The 27,980-nt window shown below is 36.6% G+C and overlaps 1 protein-coding gene across 2 annotated transcripts in view; it reads left to right on the top strand.

Annotated features, from left to right (window-relative positions):
• The window catches only part of CA1 (carbonic anhydrase 1), a 430,243-nt gene that overhangs the window by 397,742 nt on the left and 4,521 nt on the right, over window positions 1-27,980 (top strand). Inside the window, exons 1-6 of one of the 2 annotated variants that reach the window (XM_082434051.1) lie at window positions 6,426-12,087; window positions 22,251-22,311; window positions 22,814-23,011; window positions 24,352-24,470; window positions 27,038-27,133; window positions 27,878-27,940. In XM_082434051.1, coding sequence (XP_082290177.1) covers window positions 22,275-22,311; window positions 22,814-23,011; window positions 24,352-24,470; window positions 27,038-27,133; window positions 27,878-27,940 — 513 coding nt within the window. In that variant the 5' untranslated portion in view covers window positions 6,426-12,087; window positions 22,251-22,274. Of the gene's footprint in view, window positions 1-6,425; window positions 12,088-22,250; window positions 22,312-22,813; window positions 23,012-24,351; window positions 24,471-27,037; window positions 27,134-27,877; window positions 27,941-27,980 lie in introns of those variants that run through there. The other variant, XM_082434050.1, reaches the window with a different exon arrangement.

Here is a 27,980-nt window from a genome sequence, read left to right as displayed (position 1 = left end):
ACTGATGTCAATGAAGTTACCACTTATGTTTTCTTTTAGGAATTTTATTGTTTCCGGTCTTACATTCAAGGTTTTAATCGACTTTGAATTAATGTTTGTGTATGGTGTAAGATTGTGGTCCAGTTTCATTCTTTTGCATGTAGCTGTCCAGTTTTCCCAGCACTATGTATTGATGACACTGTCCTTTCTCCACTGTATGTTCATTTCTCCTTTGTGTAGATTAATTGTCCATATTAGTTGTCCATGTGTGTTGGATTTATTTTCGGGCTCTCAGTTCTGTTCCATGGATCTATATGTCTGCTTTTGGGCCAGTACCATATTGTTTTGATTGCTATAGCTTTGTAGTATGATTTGAAATCAGGGAGCTTGATACCTCCGGCTTTGTTCTTCTTTCTCAAGATTGTTTTGGCTATTTGGAGTCTTTTATGTTTTCATACAAATTTTAGAATTGTTTGTTCTAGTTCTGTGAAATATGCCATTGGCATTTTGATAGAGATTGCTTTGGGTAGTATGGACATTTTAGCCATATTAATTTTTCTTATCCATGAGCACAGAGTATCTTTGCATTTTCTGATATCTTCTTTAATTTCTTTCATCAGTGTCTAATAGTTTTTTAATGTACAAGTCTTTCATCTCCTTGGTTAAATTTATTCCTAGATATTCTATTCTTTTTGTTGCAATTGTACTTGGGATTATTTTCTTAATTTCTCTTTCTGTTAGTTCATTATTAATGTACAGAAACCCTACAGATTTCTGTATATTGATTGTGTATCCTGCAACGTTACTGAATTCATTATTAGTCCTAACAATTTTTTGGTGAAGTCTTTAGGGTTTTTCTATTTATGGTATCATGTCATCTGCAAATAGTGAGAGTTTTGTTTCTTCCTTTCTGATTCGGATGCCTTTTATTTCTAGCCTAATTGCTGTGGCTAGGACTTCCAGTACTATTTTGAATAACAGTGGCAAGGGTGGGAATTTTTGTCTTGTCCCTGATCTTAAAAGGAAAAGCTTTCAGCTTTTTGCTGTTGAATGTGATGTTATCTGTGGGTTTGTCATATATGGCCTTTATTATGTTGAGTTATGTTCCATCTATACCCACTTTGTTGAGAGTTTTTATCATAAATAGCTGATAAATTTTGTCAAAAGCTTTCTCTGAATCTATTGAGATAATAGTATAATTTTCATTCTTCGTTTTGTTAATGTCATGTATCACATTTGATTGGTTTGCGAATGTTGAACCATCTTGCATCTGCGGAATAAATTCCAGTTATTCATGGTGTATGATCCTTTTAATATATTGAATTCAGTTTGCTAATATTTTATTGAGGATTTTTTGCATTGATGCTTATCAAGAATACTGGTCTGTAATTTTCTTTTTTTGTGTTATCCTTGTCTGCTTTTGGTAATAGGGTAATGCTGGCTTTGTAAAATGTGTTTGGAAATTTTCCCTCATCTTCAATTGTTTGGAAGAGTTTGAGGATAGGTCTTAAATCTTCTTTGAATGTTTTGTAAAATTTGCCAGTGAAAATTCTGGTTCTGGTCTTTTGCTTGTTGTGTGCTTTTTGATTACCATTTCAATCTCCTGATTAGTAATCGGTCAATTTAGATTTTCTATTCCTTCATGGTCCAGTCCTGGAAGACCAATGTTTCTGGAAATTTATCTATTTCTTCTAGGTTGTGCAATTTGTTAGCATATAATTGTTCATAGTAGTCTATTCTGTGGTATCAGTTGTAACTTCTCTTTTATTTCTGATTTTATTTGAGCTCTCTCTTCTTGACTAGTCTAATGGCTTATTGATTTTGTTTATCTTTTCAAAAAATCAGCTCTTAGTTTTATTGATATTTTCTATTGTAGTTTTGGCCTCTATTTCACTTATTCCTCTCTGACATTTATTATTTTCTTCCTTCTACTAATTTTGGTCTTTGTTCTTTTTCCAGTTCCTTTAGGTATAAAGTCAGATTATTTATTTGGGAATTTTATTTGTTTGTTTCTTGAGGTAGCCTGTATTGCTATGACCTTCCCTCTCAGAACCACTTTGCTGTATCCCTTAAATTTTGATATGTTGTATTTCTGTTCTCATTTCTCTATAGGTATTTTTAAAATTTCTTCTTTGATTTCTTTGACTCACTGGTTATTCAGTAGCATGTTGTCTAATCTCCATGTTTTTGTGGTTTTTCCAATTCTTTCCCTTGTGATCGATTTCTAATTTCATACCATTGTGGCTGGAAAAGATGCTTGATGTGACTTTAATTTTCTTGAAATTATTGAGACGTGTTTTGTGACCTAACATGTGATCTATCCTGGAGAATGTTCCATGTGCAGCCATGAAAAATGTGCATTCTTCTGCTTTTTTTTTTTTTTTTTTTTTTAAATGTTTATTTTATTTTATATTTTTCTCAAATTTATTTATTTATTTATTTATGGCTGTGTTGGGTCTTCGTTTCTGTGCAAGGGCTTTCTCTAGCTGCGGCAAGCGGGGACCACTCTTCATCACGGTGCGCGGGCCTCTCACTATCGCGGCCTCTCTTGTTGCGGAGCACAGGCTCCAGACGCGCAGGCTCAGTAATTGTGGCTCACGGGCCCAGTTGCTCCGCGGCATGTGGGATCCTCCCAGACCAGGGCTCGAACCCGTGTCCCCTGCATCGGCAGGCAGATTCTCAACCACTGCGCCACCAGGGAAGCCCCATTCTTCTGCTTTTGGATGGAATGTTCTATATCTGTATATATCTATTAAGTGCATCTGATAATGTGTTGTTTAAGTCTGCTCTTCCTTATTGATTTTCTGTCTGGATGGTCTATCCATTGATGTAAGTGGGGTGTTAAAGTCTCCTACTATTATTGTAATGGACCCTTTAGGTCCATTAATATCTGCTTTATATATGTTGGTGCTCCTATGTTGGCAGCATATATATTTATAAATATTATATCTTCTTGCTTATTGACCCTTTTATCATTATGTAATGCTTTTGTTTGTCTTTTATTATAGTCTTTAAAGTCTATTTTGTCTGATATGAGTATAACTACTGCAGCTTTCTTTTATTTCCGTTTGCATGGAATATCTTTTTCTATCCCTTCACTTTCAGTCTGTGTGTCCTCACTTCTGAAGTGAGTCTCTTGTAGGCAATATATAGATGGGTTTTGTTTTTGTATCTATTCATCCATTCTGTGTCTTTTGATTGGAGAATTTGGTCCATTTACATTTAGAGTAATTATTGACAGGTATGTACTTATTGCAATTTTGTTCATTGTTTTCTGGCTGTTTTGTGGTACCTCTCTGTTTCTTTCTGCTTCTCTTGCTCTCTTCCCTTGTGTCTTGGTAGCTTTCTGTAGTGTTATGTTTAGTTTCCTTTTTCATTTCCTTTTGAGTATTTACTATAAGATTTTCCCCTGTAGTCAACAATGAGGCTCACATATAACATCTTATGTAAATAGTTTGTAGCAACTTAAATTTGAATACATTCCAAAGCTTTATCTTTCCCCCCTTTTATACTTGTGATGATACATTTTACATCTTTTTATTTTATGTACCTCTTAGTTAATTCTTGTAATTTTAGTTAATTTTACTAGTTTTGTCTTTAACTTGTATGCCTGCTTTATATGTGATTGATCCACTACATTTATTATATATTTACCTTTTCCAGTGAGATTTTTAGTTTCATACATTTTCTTACTATTAATTAGTACCATCTCTTTCAGCTTAAAGAGCCCTTTTTAACATTGTTGGGCCAGTATAGTGGTGGTGAACTCCCTTAGCTTTTGCTTGCCTGAGAAACTCTTAAACTTTCCTTCAGTTATGAGTGATAACCTTGCTGGGTAGAGAATTCTTGACTTGAAAGATTTTTTTTTTCCTTTTAGGACTTTGAATATGTCATGCTACTGTCTCTGGCCTGTAAGCTTTCTGCTGAAAAATCTGCTGATAGCCTTACAGGGTTTCCTGTGTATATAACAAGTTGTTTTTCTCTTGCTGCTTTTAGGATTATCTCTTTATACTTCACTTTTACCATTTTAATTATAATGTGTCTTGGTGTGTGCCTCTTTGAGTTCATCATATTTGAAACTCTCTGGGCTTCTTGGGCCTGAATGTTTGTTTCCTTTACAGATTAAGGAAGTTTTCAGCCACTATATCTTCAAATAATTTTTCTTCTCTCTTGTCCTTCAGGGACCCCCTATAATGTGAATGTTATTCTGTTTGATGTTGTCCCAAAGGTCCCTTAAAGTATCTTCACTATTTTAAATTCTGTTTTCGTTTTGCTGCTCTGTCTGGGTGAGTTCCATTGCTTTGTTTTCCAGCTCATTGATTCATTCCTCTACTTCATCCAATCTGCTGTTGAATCCCTCTGGTGTATTTTTCAGTTCAATTATAACTTGTTTGGCATTTTTTAATATTTTCTGTCTCTTTGTTGAAGTTCTCACTGTGTTGTCCATTCATTTCCCAAGTTCAGCGAGCATCTTTATGACCAATTATTTTTAACATTTTACCAGGTAGATTGCTTATCTATGTTTTCTTTATATCATTTTCTGAGGCTTTGTCTTGTTGTTTTGATAGGAATATATTTCTGTGTCTCCTCATTTTGCCTAATTCTCTGTTTTTGTTTTTATGTACTGGGTAAATCTGCTGCCTCTCCCAGTCTTAAAGGAGTACACTTATGTAGGATATGTTCTGTGAGGCTCAGAAGTGCACTCCCAACTGGCCAACAGAGCCAGATGCTCAGGTGATGTCTCCTATGTGGGCTACATACACTCTCCTGTTGTGGTAGGGCTGCAGCTGCTGCTGCAGTCCACTGGTGGGCAGGGATAGTCCCTGGAATGGCTCTGGAACCCAGCCATGGCAGCTGCTGGGTATTGATGGGCAAAGCTGGACCTCAGAACTGCTATGGGGCCTGGCCATGGATGCTGCCAGGTGCTGGTGGGCATGGTTATTGCCCAATCAGCTGTAAGTCCTGGCTAGGTTGCAGGGGTGAGCAAGGCTCTCTGCAGGTGTGCCCACTGGGGCTAACAGGTTAGATGGAGATTTCCAAAATGCAACCTGTGCTGGCATTAACAAGGTGGCTCCTGCCAGTGTCTCAGTCCCCAGAGAGAGCATTCCAACTATTCCCTGCCTCTCCAGCAGATATTTCAAAGTTAGTAAGTGGATCCCCTTTACCTATGGTCCATGCAATTTTCAATCTAATGCTTTTGTTCTGGTTTTGGGGCCAAGTCTGTGTGCAAGCCCTTTAAGAGTGAGTTTCCCATTCCCTGTAGTTTTAATAGTTTTCCTGGATTTCCCATTGATTTTCAAAGCCAGGTGTTTTGGAAGCTCTTCTCTTCTGTGCAGGATCTAAGGGTTGGGATGCCTGATGTGGAGCTCAAATCTCTTGCTTCTCAGGGAAAATAATCTTACCTTTGTGATCCTTCCTGATTGTGGATCACCAAGGCTGGGATATGGTTTTTACCTCAGCATGACCATATCTCAGTTTTTCCTACCTATCTCAATGATACCCTTTTACCCTTTGTTGTGGAGGCTCTGTTCATCCACTTTTCATGTCCCTTTCAGAGAGAATTATTTCATATGTAGTTGCAGATTTGTTGTGTCTTTGGGAGATGAATTCAGGATCTTTGTAGGCCACCATCTTGAACACACCTCCTGGGCCAATTTTGATATATAACTTTCACCTGATAGGTTGACAAGTAAAGGTGAGTAGTGTCTTTAGAACACATGTATGCCTATTTTCAGGGGATGCTGGTATTTCAACTTATAAATAAAATCTGGTTGGCTTAATTTTCTATTTAATATATGAAAAAGTGACTATTTCATGCATGTAGGGCTACAGGCGATAAAAAAAATACCTATAAAATCTCATATTTTTTATTTTCCTGGAAGGATTTATGGGGAAAGGACTATGTAATTTGTTCCCAAAGATTGGCTGACAAAAATTTAATGGAGCTTAAACTGTTCTTTCTGTATCTTTATGTCTTTTGTTTTTTAATTTCTTCCATTTAACCAAATGCTACAACCAAGAAACATAATCTGTCTGGAGCATTACCACAAGCTCTCTGTGTTCCTCCAAGGAATTTGGTCTCCTCATTAGTGTGTCATATATAACACCAGTAGATGGTTTTTAGCCAGTTGTGCTTACCTTAGGGCTCAGTTTTCAGAGAATCTGGGTATTTCAGAGTAACTGAAGGAGGCCAGTGTTCATCATGGGTCATGGTAAAATGAGCTTTATTATAACTTTCACTAAGTTGTCAACTAGATGTAAAGTACCATTGCAAGCAGCTTCCACTGGGTTCTTGCAAAGATGAAGAGAAAAGAAAATAACCTTCAACAAAATTGGTCTTCTGTTTCTCCAGCATCCCTTTCTGCCTCACTTTTATCTCCATGTCAGCCTTTCTTTTAGTTTGAGGCCCATTGTTTTTCTCCTTTCAAACCCTCTCCACCAATTAAAATTAAAATTAAAAAGGTCCTGATGTTATCATTTGCATTTGGTCAAACCTCATTTTTCTTTATGTTAGCTAATCCAGGTTTTTCTATTTTTAAGTATAACTTATATTTCCCTAGGCCTCACCCACCAACCTATAAGGCAAATTAAATCACTGATTTCTTGATCCGACCTGCTAGAATAAGATTCTCTATACTCCCACCCCAATCAAAACCTCACCCCATTTTCACCCTTGGAGTCTTTCAGGATGTTTTGTATGCTCAGGGGCAAGTCTGCTCATGTTCCTCCATCTGCCTTCCTGTTATAGCCTTACTTATCTCAAAAGCAATTTGAAAGAGATGCCACCCCACTACCTTGGCTGCTGAAAACCTTTGTGGGAATGCTACATCCCTGACTAGGGTAAAATCCATGCATTTTTTTCCCCAACTGCACTACTTCAAGGTATCATGTTGCAGTTTACTTCTTTCAGTTCCCACTGTGTTCCAGGTACTATGTGGTATTTTGTGAACTAATGGGTCGAATGTCCCCCAAGTTGTTGCAATTTGTCAGCTGGGCCCTTAAACAATTTTGCTTTGGCCTTTGATCTTACAAAATCCATTTTAAAGACAGTTCCTTTGACTTCTACTTGCCATTTTGCTTTTTTTTTTTTTAAGAAAATAAGAACTTATTGATACAATTAAAGCCTTTAGTCTACACCTCCTGTTCTCTTTCTATTTTTCCCTTCCTAGAGGTGACCATGATCACCTGAAACTCATGGTTACTTTCCTCAATTATATTGTTTGTTATTACTACATAGTATAAATCCATAAATAATATTTTGCATTGTTATGTATATTTTACACTTTATGTAATTGGTATTATACTATATCCATTGTTATTCAATTTAACTTTTTTTTGCTTAGTTTGCTTACATTTTTGAGATTTATCTGTGTTGATGCATATAGTTCTGTTTATACTCCATTGTAGGACAATGTCACAATGTATTTGTACATCTCTCTGTTGGATGATATTTGTTTCCAGCTTTTAGCTATTAACTACTGCAAAAAAATGCTTTAATAATTTTTTTTTTCCTTCTAAAGGGATTTGAAGCAATTGTAGTGTGGAAAACTTAGAATAAGGAGGTATTCTTCAGAGATTGTGGTTATAGCTGTCACTGAAGGTACTTGGGGTGGGGTATAGTTTGGGAAAAGGGCAGTAAGAAGAAAGAGTTGCTCTCCTGGAATATTCCTTCCTTTTCTCTTATCTTCTCCCTGACTCTAACAACGTTTGCCTCTCCTCTTTCTGCCACTAAGTTTCTCGTATATTACCAATCCAGATCCCATCTAATCTCTTATAGTAGAAGTAGTCTGCTTTTGGAATTTCTACCTCTATGAAAGTTTAAACAAAGTGGTATAACCCAACTAAACTTTATTTTTCTGATCCATAAAAATTAAAATGATATTAATGACTTAAGAGTGTTATTGTGAGGAATGAAAGATAATATCTGGGGCCTTACGGCAGACTGGACTCTTCCCAAAGATAGCTGGAGTAGATCCGCTCCTGTTGAATCTGGGGGCGTTCTGTGACTTAGGGCCTCTTAACATGATTTCTCCAGCAGAGGATCAACTTTTTAAATGGAGGCTCAGGCCTCTAAGAGATTATTTCTGGAGAAAGAAAGTAGAAGGTGTCAGTCTCGAGGCCTGAGCCTGGAAATCAGTAAAGTTTCTTTTACGATATTCCATTAGTCAAAGCATCAATAGATGACTGGAATAGCCTCCTCAATGATCTCTTCAATCATAAATTCTTTCTTTCTTTCAAACCTATTAATAATTTCTCATCACATTTAATATAAAATAACTTTACATGTTTAAGGCTCTGAATGATTGTTTCCCTGTCTACTCCTCTAAACTCATTTCATATCACTTTCCCCTGCTCACTATACTTCAGCTTTGGTCCAGTTCTTTTGCATGTAACAGACCACCCCAAAACTCCGTGGTTTAAAGCAACTATTTTTTATCTCACATTTCTGTGGTGTGGGGGTTCAGGGGATTAGGAGGGTTGTTCTTCTGGTTTTGCCACTCATGCAGCTGTATTTAACCAGAGGATCAGCAGGAAGCAAAGTTCAATTGGGACTCTGAGATGACAGGGCTTTGCTCTCCAAGTGGTATTTCCATTTGAAGGAGGCAAGACCAGACAGGGCTCTCTCTCATGGCTCATCTGTGTTCCAAATAAGCACTTACCAAATTTATGTTGTTCATGGATGTCCCATTGGCCAAAGAAGTCATGTGACCAAGCCCAAAGTCAATGTGGGAGAGAGCTTTGTAAGAGCATGGATACCAGGAGGCAAGATTCATTGGGGGCCATTAATGTGACAAGAACCAAAGGCCTGATTTCATTTCCTGGAATCCACCAAGTTCTTTTCTACTTTAGGGTCTTTCCATAGTTTCTTTTTTTAGGCATTCAACAAATATTTAGATACCCACAGGTACTGGACAAAGTGCTCAGGGCTCTTACGAGGTTTTCCTTCTAAAGAGGGGAAACACACAGTAAGCAAGTGCAACGACAAACAAGATAATTTTAGATGGTGATAAGAGCTCTGAAGAAATAAATCAGGGTAGTGGGTAGAAAGTGACTGGCAAAAGTGGAGAAGTTAAGTTTAGCAAGAAGGTCAGGAAGATCTGAGCAGATGGCACTGAATCTGAAATCCGAATGATGAGAAGGAGCCAGCCACAGGGCGTTACAGGCAAGGAGTATTCCAAGCAGAAGAAATAGCTCCTGTACCTCCACCACTACCCTCCCTGGCCACCTCCTGACTTCCTCTTTACACAGCTGCTGCCTTCTCATCTCAGCTTGAAGATCACTATTTTCAATAGGCTTTCTCTGTCTGCCTAATCTAACGTAGCCTATTCTTGCCCTCACTACTCCCTACCCAGTTTTCTCTCTTAAAGAATTTACAATTTTCAGTAATTTGCTTATTGTTTACTTATTTATTATAAGTCCCCAATAAGCTATAATACCCATATAAAATAGGGTCATGTCCCAAAATTTCTTGAATATTTTCATAGAACAATGATTATTCAGCATTCAAAAATAATTGCTAAATGAATTAATAAAGGAATTAACATAGTTAATCCCAGTCTGAAAGTGTGACCACAAATGCCTGGAGTGGGACATCTTCATATGTCCGATTCCTGATGGGTCCAGACTACTGTTGTCCTTCTCATTCCAGGTTGGTTTTGGACTATCCACTTTCTGGAGATTTCATTTTCAGAAGCTCTTTGGAACTTCCAGGACTCTGAGCTTAGGTCAGCACTGCACTGTCTACCCTAACAGGTTTCCATAAATTTAAATTCCAGAAAGGGAACTTTGGGGTATTGCTCCTTATTCCTTAAAGAACTCTCCTGGGATTCTTATACTAAATTCCTACCTCTCTCTCTGGCTACTTTCAAATTCTTCATGAAAAATAAAAGATTTTAATTCTATTTCATTAGACTACACCTCCATAAACAATGATAACAGCTGTCAATCATCCTAGTTTGCTTACCAGGTACCAGATACTTGAAACATAATTTAGCCCTCACTAAGTCCTGCAAGGTAGGAATTCTTTTCCTCATTTTTCAGATGAGGTAACAGAGACTTACAGAGGTCAAGAAACGTCCACAGTGTCATCTAAGGATTAAATGGTAGAGCAGGTATTTAGACCCTTGAGTCTAGATCTGACTGTTTTCCTACCACCCACATTGCCGTTGTGTTGACCCACTCAACATAGGAGAGGGACATACAGGTCCACTATGACTTGCTTCCAACCCTGAAATCCCAAAGTTTCTGAAAACCAAGTTTTTCTGCAAAATTCTGACCTGACTTGACCTGAACTCATTTGTGAACAAAACTTGACCTGAACTGATATGAAGCTAATTATAGTCCTTATTTATTCCACTTATTATGACTGCTTATACATTTTGCTATAAAAATAGTAATGTGTTAAATTACAGGGTGCTCCACTAGGCACCACTAAGGGCATTACTTATATAATATTTGCATTGTAATGCTCTTATAAGATCTGAAACATTCTACAGTCTGAAGCACATGTGGTCCCAAGTGTTTCAGATGAGCAACTGGTAATCTGTTATATTTGTGAATGACTCTATAGTCCACAAAGCTTTTTCAAAGTTGAAGTAATTTTATATCATTTTCCTCTCATGCACAAAGAGGAATTTAGGGAATTTTCTAATGTGCCTTATCTTCTTGCTTTCTTTAAAGTAACTTCATTCTGTGATTCCAAGGTATTAGCTGTACTTGATCCCAAGAGAAGTTTGGGGTCATTTGTTCAAGCAAAAAGACATTTAATTTTAAAATTAAATAACGTGTTAAAGGGGAAAGGTGAGGGCCAAAAAAGTATACAGAGAATACTATCTGTATTTTTTGAAAGAGAAAATATATGCAGTTATTTTCATGTATATGCATCAACTAGAAGAGTATGAGCAAAACTGATAACTTTGGTTCTCTCTGGGATGATGGGAGGGAGATTTTTTTTATTCTGTACCCTTTCATAATTTAGAACAATATGAACTTATTATCCATTCAAAAAATTAAAGTCATAAATAAATATATCCATGAATGATTTTTCACAATGTGTGAGAGACTCAAGACACAAATGCTACCCAAGTCAGCTGAGTTACAAGTGCACAGCTTGGCATTAGTCATTAGTGTGGCACATAATAAATGGCTCATGTTCTTCTTGCTTTCACCTTTTTCCCATTTAGGCCAGATGTTTTTCCACACATTTTTGATCACTGAAGAGCACACACTGTTTTTTGTTTTTGGCTCATGCCAGGCTGCACTATCCCTCTGTCACTTAGGTCCCCGGACAGTATTCTTCTCTGGCAAATACTCTCAGCCTCTGGTCTAAGTGGTCATCTGAGCCTGAATTCAACTAATGGTCACAGAACAGGATAGAATAAGAGGATTCTGGATGAGAAGCTGGGCTAAGCTTGCAGGCAGGGGATAGGCAGAGAAGGCACATGGGTCCTGAGGCAGGCAGCAGTCCATCTGTGATGGCCAGCCCCAGACAAAGGCAAGGTCAGAGTCCAGGTGGGAGGTTCAGAGAGCGAAGCTTCTCTGGATGGCATCAGATAGAACTGAACCTGGGCATACAAGTGTAGGTTTGACATTCAAGCCAGGCACTAAAAACAGAGTTAAACTTCCAGAAAAGATAGGTTCACACATGTTTACTCCAGAATGGAACTATGACATCCCCTCTGGACTGGTTTTAAGCACTTTTCCTGCTGAGGACAAATCAGAGAGGAGCAGGAATCTGTAAGTGTTGCTTGTAACATGTAGTGAATGTGATTCTCTCCCCATTCACATGCAGTGCTGTCCAGCCCAATTTTATACTCTAAGAAGTGATGGGTCACCAAAATCCCAACAAATTGTCACTGTCCATCGCCTGGAGTTGGATTGAATGATCTGGGGGCAGCCCTGATGATTAAGGAGGCAGCCTGGTGACCTTAATGGAAGTGTGTGAGTAATTGTGAGTCACAAAATCAATCCATAGCTCATTTTGACAACCATAAGTTGTGGTGCCCGACTGCCGTGGTACCATTTGTCTTATGCTTTGTTCATATTATGATGAGGGGATTAAGTTGTGCTCAATTTAGCTTTCTCTAGACACTGCAATTCAAGTCTTCAGTGAGTAGCTGCATTTCAATCTTACTAAATTCAATAGATTTAAATATTTTTTTCAGGTGCATGCATTGATCATCAATCTTTGCATTGGCTCAAGCAGCCTTACCAGTAACAAAAATACTATATCGCTACCTTACCTCTAGGTTCTCTGAAGAGGTAGTGGAAAGAATTGGATTTTCAAGCTCACTTTGGAAGAGGCAAGTAGGAAGGAGACTGAAAGCAGATCGTAAATTAGTTGGTTTAGGCAGGACACCTGCCCCGTCAGTCTCAGCTACATCCAAATGGAAAAATGGGTGATCTAGGATTACCCTCATGCAATGCCAATGGCCAAGGCACTGAAAGGTCACATCTATTATGGTTGGCGTTTCTCTCCTCACTAGGCTGTTTTTTGAGTGGATATCAAACTCATGTCATACAGAAGGCATGTTCATCATGCCAGAGCATTGCTGCTAATATTTGATCTAATAAAAGTCACCCTATCTTTTCTTCAAGCTTTATGACGTTTAGCGGCTGCTAAATGATGATTTCCTTTCTTCCTCACCACTCCAACTTTATGTTTTAATGACTTGAATCCTTAAGCAAAGTTTTATTTGCCACCTCTTATTTTAAACTTAGAATGATTCTTTTAAAAATGTAGTAACCAAAATAAATGACACAGTCAGCCTTATTTCCAGAAGTGATTTTATGTTAATAGTTTAGGCTCCTTTGAAAGGAGCCACTGGCCTTTACTAATAATATCATGCTCACCAGCAAACAACTTGGCACTATATGTGTAGTATCAGAAGTTGGGGGAGGACTAGAAACACAATCTTAACCAAAAAACAAAATTAAGATTGAAAAGTGTAGCAACAGCTGGTGCCAGCTGCAAGCAACCGCACAGTTGAATCATGTCCAACTCTGAGGGGGATCTCTGAGAACTCTTGGAGCCTGCAACAGGAGAAACAAAAGACCACATTGTAAGAACGTCAAATGTAAACCCAGCTAGCTAGCACCCCCAGAAATTACCAACAGGAGGAACTGATAACATTGCCAGGAATTCATCTTCCCCAGATCAAATCACTGCATAAAACAGTCCTATTTGTTCTAGGAAGTTTATGCTCATAAGCTTCATTCTAACTGGAGCTTCATTCTTAGCCACTAAGGCCCTTAAGGAGTCCTTTGGACTCTGTGGGTCTTCATTTTAAAAGCATTACTGACATGAACCTGGGGAAGTGTTTTTCCTGGAGTTCTTTCTCACCAGACTGGTTCCGGCTGCCTCCTGGGTGATGACGGAAAACTAAGGCACTAATCTACATGTCATTGCCTCATTTTGTAATCCTCAGGCAGTTGCACAAAAGTTGTGTGGAACTTTACCAAGTAGTTAAAGGCACAGTCTGGGACAGTCTTAAAGGACTTAGGCTTGTTACTGAACTACCTAACTATTGCATATTAAGGAACTCCACCACAGACCAGATAAAAGAGGTGTAAGGGAATGCAATCAACATCTTTTCACTCTCAACCCTGGAGTTTGGAAACCCAAGGCCTTTCAAGTCAACAGTTGAGAACTGTTGCCCAAGTAGCCTCTCCAAAGTTTTCTGATTCCAGAAAGGATCCCTAAGAAACTACAGGAAAAGACCCTGTGCACTCTCACTATGTGAGTCAGTGCTGAAGGAAGAGTTATATTTTACCAGAGATCTTCAAGAGTTCTTAATATTCTTCACTTACTTGTAGCCAAGTCTATCTTTGAGATCAGCTTAGTATAAGTTATATATTTAAGTAGCTCTCATTTGCCTAGAGCAACTTTTTAAAAAATTTAAAGAAAAGCAGAGAAAAGTCAGAATAAGACATATGGCCTTTAGCAACTAAATTACACAAGTAATCTGTTTACAGGAGACAGGATCTGGAAGGACTTTCATTAAAATCTTGCTATTTAGCCTTTAGCTAAAAGAACAAAGATTGTTTTTGAAATTTTGTTGTAGGGAATCTAATATAAATTTACTTTTTCTTCCTCCAGACCTAGAAATATAAGGGAGGAGGATCTGTTATGTTCCATCCTGGCTCTGATCCTTCACCCTAGGACTAGAAGAAATAAAGTAGATTTTTGTGGAAATGTAGAGATATATGTTCACGAGCTACATTGCAACCAGGGAGTTGAAATCATGTGTAGCTTGGTTTCTCTACAGAAATGTTAGAAGGGTAGACACTGAAAGAACATCAAGAAGGATGTGTGATGGCTCTGTGGGCCTGGACAGCCTGGCTTTGGAGATACAAAAACCCACAGCAGCCATCATTCAGGAAAGATGATGGCCCGTATAGCACCCTGACCCCTCCCATGAACAAAAAAGCCAAGCCCTGTCTATGTTGACATTAAGAAGTCTATTTTAAGGAAAATACAAAGACTGTTTGAGAGGTAATAACTAACCATATCACTGAACTCTTTTTTAATAATGAAGTACAAAATGATGAAAGAAACACTATTTTTAGTTTGATTTTATAATTCGTCACTGGAAAGGATGCTTGATACAGAGCTTGAAGACACTGTTCTAACACTTACATCTGACTTTGGGTAAGTAGCTTAACTTTCTCATCTGTGAAAGCCTCTTTCTTCATTTTGAAAGAGGGATACTAACATTTGTTCTACTCAGCTCACAATCTTCTTAAAAGTTATAAGTAAGATCATGTGAGTAAAATTATAGTGAGTAAAAGCCCCTTTCTATGGGCCTGTTCTAGAAGAAAGAGTTTATTTCTTGAAAAGCATCTATAATCATTCAATTTATTTCTTACCTATTTCTTAGAAAAAAAAAAAAAAACCCTAAGGAGGATTATGTCCCATGGTTTAAAGGCTGATTAGCTAATATACTTCATCAGTCAAAGTCTTGGAAGTTCTGACACAGACCTGTGTCCTCAACTCTCAGGGTCATTTAACTCTCCCATCCAATTTAACCACAACCCACGCAGTTTTCCATTATTAGTAGTACACTCAGTGAAAACATAATAGCTATCTTTTACTGTGCATCTGCTATGTGCCTTTATCTCTAATCCTCATAAAAAAGCAAAACCTTCAAGGTGAGTACGATCATTAGCCCGCTTTACAATAAAGAAATAGAATGATTCAGAGAAATTAGGTTAGACAGATAGACAAATTTTAGTTAATGCTAACAACACCTGAAAATAGCTGTGACTCTAAAGAAAGTCTTTAGAGACCAAAGGAGCATTGTAGCTATGGCTTCATCCGCATTAGGTGTCCGTGTTCACTCTTTTTTTTTTTTTTTAACATCTTTATTGGAGTATAATTGCTTTACAATGGTGTGTTAGTTTCTGCTTTATAACAAAGTGATCACTCTTTTAAGATCAGTAAAGGGGTTCTCTGTAATGTACTTCTTCTGTGCACTCTGAGTCATTCTGCAAACCGGTATTTCAATTAGTGGTCTTGCCGCTTTTCTTTGGTAGCCCTACTAGGACAGGAATCAGTTAAGAGAGAATTAAAGTGGCAACTTCTTGCATGCAGCCATGGATATTTCCACTACTAAAAGGCATTTGGTTATTATGCTTGTCTTCACTTAACCATGTAACCGACTTGAGCATTTGATTCAAAAACCCCTGCAGAAGACGTCACCACCCTGTTGTTAGCACATTGACCCAACAGATAAAAAAGCATCAAAAAAAAAAAAAAAAATGAAAAAAAGATTTCTCCTCTGGAGGCAGGTACTAGTAAAAGCATTAAAGGATTTTTAAAGTCTTATGAGGATAAAAACTAGTAAAACAGTAAATATTTTTACAAGTGGCTGCTAATATTTGGTATTCTTCCTAAAAGAGGAAGGCATGTGAGGAAAATGACATTCCTCTTAAAAGAGTGTTGGTAAAAGTGTCCAAATGTGTTTTAAAATGTCACCTTGGAATGTTCATTAAAACAGATTCTCAGGCCTCCTGTGAAGAAATTTTGATTCAGTAGGTGTTACTTCAGTATTAATAATGTGTTTGTTAATATAATCTAATGCTTAATAGGAATGCATAATAGCATCCTAATCAGGACCTAGGATCTTCAGAGGTGACTACTTACCATATCTACAGCTAACTCAGCACTGAAAGGTTAGTTATTTACTATAAAGGATATTCAAAATAATTTTGTGCTCATGAAATTAGTGGTATCAAGAGTAATAAGTGACTAGAGAAAATTTGCTAAATCCATAGTTCTTACATGAACAAGATATATGAGTGGACAAGTACAATACTTGAATGCCATTGATGTAGTATGTAAGTCTAGGCCCCATTGGGCCCCAGTGGACCCAGCTGCCTGAACCAACAACAAAGATCACCAGTCCTGATATCATCAAAGCGTGTTTGAAGTGAGTCCTTCATTCAAGGTGCTGGGTGGTGAGCCTCACTTGCAGCAAGCCCTCCTGAAACTGCAGACAAGTCACATGACTATTTTGTGCCAATTTGCTACTAATGGATGTACAATGGAGGGGGTTTGATCAGAGACTTGTTTTCATTGAAACATATCATTAGTAATTAGATTGTGAAGGCAGATTCCTATAGCCCCCAGATACGTCTATAAAAGGCTACCAATACTTACCAACAGAGCTTGATATATGTTAGCAATCTAAATTGCATCAGGTCATCTCACAAAAGTAAGGGAGTGGATGAGACATGCATGTGCATTTTAGTTCACATATATGTGAATCTGAAGCAGGTGATCTACAGATTATACATTAAGAAACACGGTATTAAGAGAGGACATATTCAGTTTCAAATGTGTTTTAGAAATCTAGTCTTTGATAAAAGGGTTTGAGAGCTAACAGAATTATTTGGGGAAGTCGATAGAAAATGTTTTTAAATCTTCAGATAATTTTTAGGTAGATGGACCCCAACAAAGGTTGCATGAAACATCTTAAGATAAGGTGACTGATGTGACTGACCTTCACCTCCATTAATATTTACATTTGAGAACTTATCTCCTTTCACGTTTACATGTGGGTTTTAGTTTAATCTGTGGCAAGCAGATGTATTTTACTCAATTGTTTGAATTTCAGGCCACATGCAATCACTCGAACTATTTTATTTTATTTCATGTATTTATATTATGTATTTACCTGAGAGTTAAAATCAAACTTTTTTTTGAGGCTGAAGTTAATCATTTACATTTGTGCCGTATTTTAAGGTTCATTAAGGATTATGCGTGTTATTTTCTTCTGAGATGAAAAATATTGCTTAATTATGTCATCTGTTATAGAGGAGCCCATCAATTCCCTAAACAGTTATAGGAGATAAGACAAATATTATTTTGTCTGTTTTAAAAATAAATATAAAGATGGTACAATTAATCTGCACAAGTTACCCATTCATCCAGTAGAAGAGACTCCTAACAATTAGCTTAAAAGTGCACAAGCCATAAGAACCTGCTGTATAAAAATAAGTAAATAAAATAAAATTCAAAAAAATTTTTAAATAAATAATTTTTTTTAAAAAAGTGCACAGCCTATATTTTCAGTGTATTCAGTATATATCGTTCCAACCAGTAATTTCAATGCATATGACAATCAACTAGGTATATTTAAAATGTAATGTTTTCAAAAGCAAGAAATTGTAAGAAATTGAATACCTCTATGCTGTGGATTAAAATAGTTACCTATGTAGAGTTGACTAGGTTAATAAAAAATATTCATTAGTGAATTTTAAAACTGCCTTCAAAAATAAAAATAAAATGTTCCAAGGCAGGAAATATAAGGTTGAAAGTTTTTCTTTTATTACAGTAATAAAATCCATGAGTTATGGATCTGTGAAATTTCTATGTCAAAAGTTCAAACCACATTTCAAGAGTTCAGTTTTGATACTTACAAAGTGTCAAAAAAGTTGACACTTATAAAGACCAACATTCTCACTCTCCCAGCAATGACTGACAGACACAGACGGGTCACTTCATTCCTCCATTAATAGAACTGAGAGAGGAAAGGCTCTTTTTCCTTAGTTCCAAATACGAACATGAGTTCATCTCCAGCAAAACTCATTCACACACCCCTGATTTCAGACCAGTACGTTTGGGTGGGTGCAGTCCCTGATGAGTGTTTTTTCTTCTAAGTCTTTATAGAAATACAATAATTGAAGTTTAAAATGACCACTTAATTGTTCTCTCTAAAGTATTTATTGAACACCACTGTTTTCCATGCAGTGATTTAAAAAAATAAAATGGTCCATCATTATCCAGGTGTCATTATAGAGATGGTTATAGATACTAAGCAAGTAAGCAAATGAATTTCAGGATGCAAAAAAATTAATAATTTCAGGATGTAACAAATGCTATGAAAGAAAGAAGACAGACTGAATTAATAGAGTGACTGAGAAGCAGGGGGTATATTAAATTTAGACGTCAGGAAACTTGTCTCTGAGGAGGTGAAATTTGAGCCTGTGTAAAGATCTGGATACAGAGGCATCCAGACAGAGGGGACAGCAAGTGCAAAAGTCCTAAAATGGGAACAAGCTTGGTATGGATGGAGACAAAGACATCCACTGGGAAGAATAAAGTTGGTAAGACATCTTGTTACAAGTGGAGAGAAAGACCAGTTTGGAAGAAATAATAGCTGTGAAATCCAGATAAACCATCCTGCCATTTAAACTGATTCAGCAGAATTTCCAGTTGTCTTACTGCAGAAATGTACAAGATAATATAACCATTTTCCATGACCCACTTCTCCACTAGAAATAAGCTTTCTCTTGTCACCCTAAACAGTATCAATTCTGGAGAAGCAGGGAAATTAGGGAGCAAAGTGAGAGTTATGCCAAATTTAATAAACATGACACTTGATTTTCACTATGTATATTTCCTTATTTTAGGGAAAATATGGGTCCCAGGGAAGCCACCTATCCTTATGTAATGCTAAGGATTATAGAACTGTATTGCCTTTTGGAATTTCTTTTCAGTGGCATTTAGCAGATCTCTACCATAGTTAGACACAGCACTCTTTCACATTCCTAGTTCCTTCCATACCAAAGAATTATTTTTTAATTATAAATTTAAATTTGAAACTCATCATAATTTACTTGCCTTCATAAGAGTTCATGCTTTCAGTTTTAAAAGATTGAAGTAGGAATCAGAGGAAAATGTTCATTTAAGAGATTAGGAGAAAAAAATTCAAATAAGAAATGCTAAATATAATTTAAAATTAGCTAAACATTGTTTTCAAATTTTGTAAAACATTGAGAAAATGTCTCTGCTTTTTTGAAAACATTTCAGGGCACTAAAAAATCTTCAACAAAGTTAGTTGATGCTACTCAATAAATAAATGTAATAAGCTATTAAGTAACTTTATGTATTTGTGTATTTATGTATGTATGTATGTATTTTATTGGCCACAGGCCCATGTGGGATCTTAGTTCACCAACCAGGGATTGAACCCTCAGCCCCTGCATTGGGAGCGCAGAGTCCCAACCACTGGACTGCCAGGGAAGTCCTATTAAGTAACTTTAAAGCAAATGTTTTATAGACAGCCTGTTAAAATGGTGGTGTAATAAAATAGAGAAGAGGATGCACTTATGGGTTTTAGAGGTAACCAGAAATGGATTCAAATCCTGGCTCTTCTCCTTGAATTTTCTGAGCCTCAATTATTCCTCTTTAAAAGTGGGGTGAGACTAACCTAATCCTTAGGTCTACTGTGAAGCTGAATTAAGTCATTATTTTAAAGGATCCGACAGATGGTAATTATTCAATGAACAATAGTCTTTTCTAACCTACTCCAGTACCCCTAGATGAGTGCACGGTGAAATAGCTCTCCTTAATAATAATAGTAAATCTTTTATCACTTTTCATAATTCTTTTTGCTTGTGTGTTTGTTGCAAGAATTTTATTTATTGTGAAAGAAGGTCAAAAGATAAAATTATGGCATATGGTTTAAGGGTAAGATAATATCAACATTTTATCTTTAAATATTTTTTTCAGTAAATATTTGGCCTCTAAAATTCCATTTCATAAGGTAAAAGAAGAAATCTTTCTTTCCCTTCTACCCTCAGCCCATTAATACATTTTCATCAAATTTGCAAATTAAACCAATGTAATTATTAAAATTAAACATTCTGCACATCATTCTTTCAACATTTAAAAATCTCTATTTAAAGTACTACAATTGGTTTTTTTTCCATATTATTGACATATAATTGACATATAACTTGATACTTCTAAGAGTTACCAATTAACCAATTCTTAATCAAAATTATTTATCCAGTTTTACATTACTTTTTAAAAAAACTATAGGTTTTTCCATCAGCCTACTTGCTCCTGATTCAATTGGAAGTTGTCCTTTTTTCCAAATAGGTTGATTAGTATAGTAGTTTGATTTAAAGTTACTTTTAACAAAGTAGCAATTAGGAGGAGCAACTTATCTGGCAAAGAGTAGCCTGTTTCTATCATTCCATGAGCTTCTGGCCAATCTGAGACTCTGGGTCTAGAATGAAATAGCCCAAGGGTCAAGTCTGACTACTGGTCATCATGAGCCAGACCAGACCAGATCAACCAATCCAATCCTCCAGAAAACAGAATCAAGTGGAGGTCAATGGGCATTTGTTGACAGTGGAAGTTTAAGAAAGAGTACAAGCTTTGGAGTTAGACAGATCTAAGTTTAAACCCTAGGCTTGTAAGATATAAGCAGCCACTTACAAGCTTTGCATAACCCTGAGGAATTGTCTTCAATTTCCTCTTATATGGAATACACATTTTAATGCCTAATTTGGTTATTGTGAGAATTAAATAAATTACTGCATATAAACTGTTTAGCCTAGCATTTGAGTAATACTGGACATTTAATAAATGGTATGTTTAAAAAAAGTTCCCTTTCAAGTAATAGTTTCTTCTGCCTACTAAAGTGTGGAATGGAAGCTTAGGCCTCTTCTAACTTTGTTCATGAGCCATACATAGTCCATCTGCATCTGAGCTAGTTGGCTATCATTAGCCAAAAGGGACAAATAATGTGCCTCTGGTCAGCCTTGCTAAAAATTGTGCCAGATTCACTTATTTCAGAAAGCCTAGGTAGCTCAGACAATTCCAGAGTGTGAAAGGAAGTATGACTACCAAGGCATGGAAATCAGTCATTACTATGGAAGCTTATGTTTTCCAATTGTGTTTCCTCTGAGCACATTTAGAGCCTTGGAAATATGGACCTAGCCAGTCTGACACATACTAATTGGTTTTCTTTGCCTCCTTGAAAAGTCCTGTAGATCTTCTCATCACTCAACAAGTGGCAAGTCTTACCATGGTCCAAGCTTAAATTGGACTTAAGAGAATTGTGGGCATAGAAAGAGAATTAGGGATCATCCACCTCATAGCTCAGTGTGGCATTCAGCAGAGGTGTAGTAAAGAAAACAACTGCACTTGGAGGCTGAAGTCTTGGCTTCTTGGCTTCTTGCTAGTTGTGGTGAAGACCCTCAACATCTCTCAGCTACAAGATGATAATTCTCACTGTATAGGATTTATGTGTGTAGTGGTGATGGTAAAATAAAATAATATGAAAGTGCTCTATAAATTGTATAGAACTATACAGAAGACCTCTATTTGATGTGTAAAATAAATATTGGACCATATTTAATTTCAATATTAATAAAATCTTCTCCATTTATGAATCCAAACTCCTTTAAAAATGAAGGACTTTATTCTCATCATGTGTGTCTTTGAAATGTACCATTATGAATAATATATATTACAAATAATTAGTGATTCTGTTACCTGATTTTAAATTAACATCATGATACTTGTTCTGATCAGCCTGTAAACACGCAAATTATTCTTCTTACTAAATTACTGTTGCTAGTATTGCTTAAGTGTCCAGCAAGGGTAAAAATTGGAAATCTCAAGTGCACAGTCATTTTCAGTTAGAAATTCAAAGAATCATATATGATAATACTCAGCCATATCTTCTACTAACATGAGAGAAACAGCGCTTGGTTTTATAAAAGCTAAGATTTCTGTATTTCTCTTTTACAATATAAGAAAATAAAACAATTGGAACTGACCTTACCCTTGTGGGCTTCTTTTAGAATACTTATTTTTTTTACATGTATATACTTCCTGATAGGTAGAGGTGATGAAATAGTAACATATTAAGGGTAGAGATGGTTCTATAAAAACCTACAAATTGTGGTTTCAGTTGTCTATTGCACATTCAGTTGCAGTCAGTTATTTCAGGTATTATCTTTGTTTTCAGAAAAAGAAAACTAAGTAGAAGATCATGGCAAGTCCTGACTGGGGATATGACGGTGAAAATGGTAAGCGTTCTTCTGTTCATGTAGATCAAATAACGGCTTCCTCTCTTTTCCAATAAAAGAGATATTGAGCACTTAAAATACCTATGTAGTCATAGATTAATGATTTGGTTTGCCTGACGTTGAATTATAATAGCTTTGCATGTATTCTTAGCAGTTGTCCTTTGGGTCATTGTTGTCTACAAAATGCATTCTGTCTCTCTTCCTCTCTCTCCCTCTGTCTCTCTCTCCATATGTGTATATTAGAAATCTATTGCTATAACAGTAAAATATGTATAGTCTGATCCCACAGACTATGAGCATATTACTTGTATTGACAAATACACTATTTTATTGTATAGCATAGAAAAGGGGCATTCTCAAACATTGAATTTCCATTAAGTTAAACAGAATATCATTTAAGATCCTCAGTAAATCCTAATCTAATAAACAAAGTTATATTCCTAAAACTTGGATTTGAGCATTTGATCAAGTTTTGATTGTAAGCATATGTTTGTCCTGGTAGGTCCTGAACAGTGGGGCAAGCTGTACCCCATCGCAAATGGAAATAGACAATCTCCCATCGACATCAAAACCAGTGAAACCAAACATGATGCCTCTCTCAAACCTATCAGTGTCTCCTACAGTCCAGACACAGCCAAAGAAATCATCAACGTGGGACATTCCTTCCATGTAAACTTTGAGGACAATGATAATCGATCAGGTGAGCCAAAAGACCCTTCTAATTTTTCTTTGACTTTACTGGGGAAATTAAAACAATGGGGCTTTAAGAAACACAAACGACCATCTGCAGTCTTTTGTGCACGTGTGTAACATTGCTGGAATCTGGTGAACTATCTTGAATTTCTAGAAAATTTACAAGTGGTAAAGATGATTTTGGGGACCCCCAGATCTGTCTTTTTTCAGTCCTTCTCCTTTACAGGGACACTATTCCATTTCTTCTTGTTTCCAATGTCTTTTTGCTCACTTCACACCCTCTGAATAAACAGTAGCTTTTCAAAAAGGTCTAGGAACTATCATGAATATAAAAACTGAAAAGGCAAATATTTTCTAATCGAGATGAGGGTGGAGGATCCTAGCAGGGAAGAAAAACAGAGGTGAAGAATATATTTATTTTGTGTGACCAGAAAAATGGCTCCGTAACTGTGAAGTGCCAGTAAGAAAATGATCTTGTGGGCATCTTGCATGGAACAATTCTGTGCATAAGTATACTTGTCTATATTCCCCTCTCCTTGCTAGGCCATGGTGACTGAATTATCTTCATATCCCAGAATCTAGCACATAGTAAAATTTTCAAAACTGTTTACTGAATAATTTATTAAATGACAATTCCATAAAACAACTCTACTGACAAAAGGCAAAATTTATTTTAGCACTTTCCTACAAGGTTCTGAGCCTAAATTTTAGACACCTTGCTGCTATGTCCACTGTTAGGATTAGGTCTGGTATTATGTGTGTTTTATTAATCATATGATTGGATAGACTCTCTAAAGAAACATGGTCATTCAATGTTAGAATTTTAAAAGTGACCGTACTGTTCTACTGGAACATTCTTTTGGTCCCTGGCTAGGGATTCTCAACAAAGCTGTCAAGATACCCTCTTGTGTCCTGATCAGTTACAAGGTATGTGTTGAATAATTTGTTACTAAAAATAAATTACTAAAGATCTTGATGCATACTGCCCACTACTGTCTTTGTTAAAAGAATGAATGAATGAACTTGCAAATTAAAGCAGATTTAAGGAAAGCCCTGTAATCATATAATTCACTCATTTTCCAATATGCTTTCTTGAAGGCAGAAAAAGGTAAAATTACAGCTCATGTGCTGAGAATTATATATAACTCATGCACTATCTTAGGGTGCACCATACATATGAAGACCATCATTGTGGATGTGGGGAAAAAAACCAACAAGATGGAAGTTTTGGCGCTACTGTTTGTTTTCATTTCTACTGAATCCAATTTAATGTTAGTTTATATTAAATGCAAAGATAAGCTGGAGCTTATGATTGTAACACTAACAGTAGTTTCCTTTTTCTTCTAGTGCTGAAAGGCGGTCCTCTCCCTGAAAGCTATAGGCTCCATCAGTTCCATTTTCACTGGGGTGTCAAAGATGACTATGGTTCTGAGCACTTAGTGGATGGAGTCAAATATTCTGCAGAGGTAAGGTAGCTTAGCGAGTGAGCGAGAACTACACTGAGAGTCCTCCCAGAAGCAGCTCCCTTATAACATAAGACACCATTATAATGGCTCCAAATGAATGAGCATTCTGGTCCCTGAAAGGCACTCCCAGGCTCCATTAAAATCAAATACAGACACACTGTGTTTGGCAGTAGAGGGAAATTTTTCATGTGAAAGTGGCAGGTGAACTTGGAGTCAAACTCATGAGCCCCAGAATACTCTCATTTCAGAATGCCTTGAAAACTTATCTTGATGTCAGTCTAGCCTCAAGGGGAAATGTTGCTCTCCTTTTAAAGCTCTGACCCCCAAATGGAACACACCATCATTCTCTTCTTATTTAAATGTTCATGTTTGGACACACCAGTAGCATAGGTGTAACTAGGCTGGAACACTTTGGTAAGACTCTACTAAGAGTGCAAGTTTAATCACAGGAGTCATCACAGAGTAGCATACTCTAGATAAGGGTTTGAGGTTCCCTGGCTGCAGGCCACTACCCTCTGGCCTCTTGATTCGTCCCCACATGGAAGTTTGTGATCTAATTCAAGACATTCTGTCTGATATCCATGGAAAAATAAAGAACATTTGCAGCAAACTGTCAACAGAGGGTATGGAAGACTGAAAACAAAGAACTTTTTTTCTTCATATGTATGAATATACAATACATTTGTACCAATATAGACTGGTTGGCATTTTTATTTTACTTTTATAAAATGAGTTCATAATATATATAGTTTTCCAACATGCTTTTTTTTTCACTTACCGATTTATCATGATCATTTTTTCAAGTCAGTAGGTTTAATTGCACCTCTTCTTTTACTGTCTGTACAATATTTCAGTGTATGCATATGTTAGAATTTATTAGCTGAGCCCTACATATGGACAATTACAATGCCTTTTCCTTTTTGTTCTGTTGGGTTTTTTGCTTTTACCAAAGGGAAAAAAAATGCTGCAATAAATACATCTGTACATATATCTTACACCCTAGTGAAAGCAATTATGTAGGGCAGATTTTCATAAGAGAGATTGTTAGGTACAGGGTATATGCATTTTTCATTTTAATAGAGGATTTGGGAATAGTATACAAATATAACTTACTTTATGTTACATTGTAAAGCCAGGCTAATAACTTTCAATGTTGCAGAAATCCATTAAATGTTTTTTTTTCCTATTTCTCCTTCATAAAATTGAAGGTGGACTAAAATCAAATGCGCTGAAAGCCTAAATTAGTATTAATAGCATCTTTGGAGGAGGGTATTTGGTTGTATTTAAGAAATATAAACTGGTTATTCTCTCATCTAATTTGAGAAAAATAAAATTAATCCAGGGTAGAGATGACAGGCACTTAGCCACAAAGTTCAACATATGACAGATTGTTGGAGGGAGGATGGAAGGGAGAGCAGGAGAAAGGGAGAGGTGGGGAGAAAGAGAGAGAGAAGAGACAGAGAAGAGGGGAAGGGAGGGGACGGCAGGGGAAGAGAGGGCAAGGGACGGGAGGGAAGGGAAGGGAAGGGAAGGGAAGGGAAGGGAAGGGAAGGGAAGGGAAGGGAAGGGAAGGGAAAGGAAGAGAAGGGAAGGGAAGGGATACATGGCATGGAGAGAATTGGTTTGATTTAGAGTGATACAAGTGACCAGATGATCACTTTACATTGGGTGGTCAGAAAAGGATTCTTTCAGAACTGGCATTTGAATTCAGCCTTAATTCAAGTCAAAATCCTGCTGTTGAAAGATTATGGGGAAGGACACCCCAGAGAAAATCAGCAGCTAATGCAAAGACTCAAAATTGTGAACCAAGTGAAGGGGTATAATCTATGAGATGTGCTGAAAGATGGATGTTGATAAGTGGAGAAAAGTAAGAAATTAATGACAACTGTTGTATTTTTTGGTTGAGCAATTATATGGAAGGTGGTGCCTTTTCCTAAGAAGGGAAAATGAAACAGGTCTGGCAAGGAGGAAATCAAGAGTTCTAGTTTGGCCATATTAAATTTGAGATTCATATTAAACATCCATGTGGAGATATCAAGAAAATATCAAGAAGACATACACACATACTTGGATATACAAGTCTAGAGTTCCATAGAGAGGTTAGGCTAGAGATGTTGGCTTGAGAGGTGTCTGGATGTGCTCAAGAGAATCTGTCCTTGGCCAAGACTCCAGATACTTCAGGAACGCCTTCTCATAAAGTTACTAAGTACCTCAAGTGAGAGCAAATTAAGTTTTTGTCGCCAAACTAGTTAGCCAGAATTCCTGATCTTCTTATACCAAAGAGGTTTTTTTTTTTTAAAAGGAGTAATATTGAATAGTTATGACATTGTTAGAAAAGAAATTTTACTTACTGGTTCCAGTATTTGCAACTTGCCCACTCTGTTCAACACACAGATAACCCTTCTTAAGAGTGAGAACATAGCCCTTTCCATGCCCTGGATGAAGGGTCACATAAGTTTTATCTATCAAAGCCAAGATATATCTTTATATATTAACACATTAACGTCTAACTTACTTTTTACCTTCACAACGTATAAATAACTACTCAACCACATTGTCATTTTTAGCTTCATATAGTTCACTGGAATTCTGCGAAGTACTCCAGCTTTGCTGAAGCTGCCTCACAGGCTGATGGTTTGGCACTTATTGGTGTTTTGGTGAAGGTGAGTTATAGAGAGTTACAGAGCTCTGCTAAAACTATTTCTTACCAATCAGACCTCAAAATAGGATGAAATAAGGCAAAAGAATATTTGAGTCTTTCTTTCTTTTTGGAAAGTTCCCCTTCTACTAATGACTGACCACAGGTGAACAAACAGTTCCTTAGCGTATTGTTAGTTTGTTTTCTCTTGGCTTTTCCCACTTGAAGAGAGAAATAAATTTCAGGTAGAGATGAAATGGAAAGGTGTTGAAGGTGAGGCTAATTTTTTTTTTATTTTTCAGCTCTTCCAAAGTCCCTTTCTTCTAAACTTCCTACCTCATAGAGTCAGGAGTTTATCAATTTAATATTTCATAAGAAAAATATATTAAGAGGATTTTTGTCCCATAAAGAAAGTTCAATTGATATTTAAAATGGAAGATTTGTTCACATCTTCTGTAGGAGAGTCCCTGAAAAGTTCTATAGGGAAGTTATTATTAGAGTGGGTATATTTGGGTGACTAACTTTTGGAATTATAGTGATTCTAGTTAACCTTTATTGAACACTTACAACATGCCATTCATTGTACTAATTATAATTAATAGAACAAAAGGTAAGAGGTTTGTTTTTGTATTACCGTTTTGCTAAATTCCTATATTTTGACTTGCATATTTTTTCTTCAGTTACTGTTTTTAATTGAAAAAAATTAACTAAATAGGATTTGACTTGATAACAATTTTTATCTCACACTTTATTTTTTTTTAATCTCCAGGTGGGTCAGGCCAATCCAAACCTGCAGAAAGTACTTGATGCCCTAAAAGCAGTTAAAACTAAGGTAAATAGACTAATTAAGTTAGTTTAAATCAGAGAACAAG

Source organism: Balaenoptera physalus (genome assembly GCF_965194825.1).
Source record: "Balaenoptera physalus genome assembly, chromosome: 17".
Taxonomy (NCBI): domain Eukaryota; kingdom Metazoa; phylum Chordata; class Mammalia; order Artiodactyla; family Balaenopteridae; genus Balaenoptera; species Balaenoptera physalus.
Note: the sequence above shows the minus strand (reverse complement) of the source record. Positions and strands in the feature narration are given on the sequence as shown.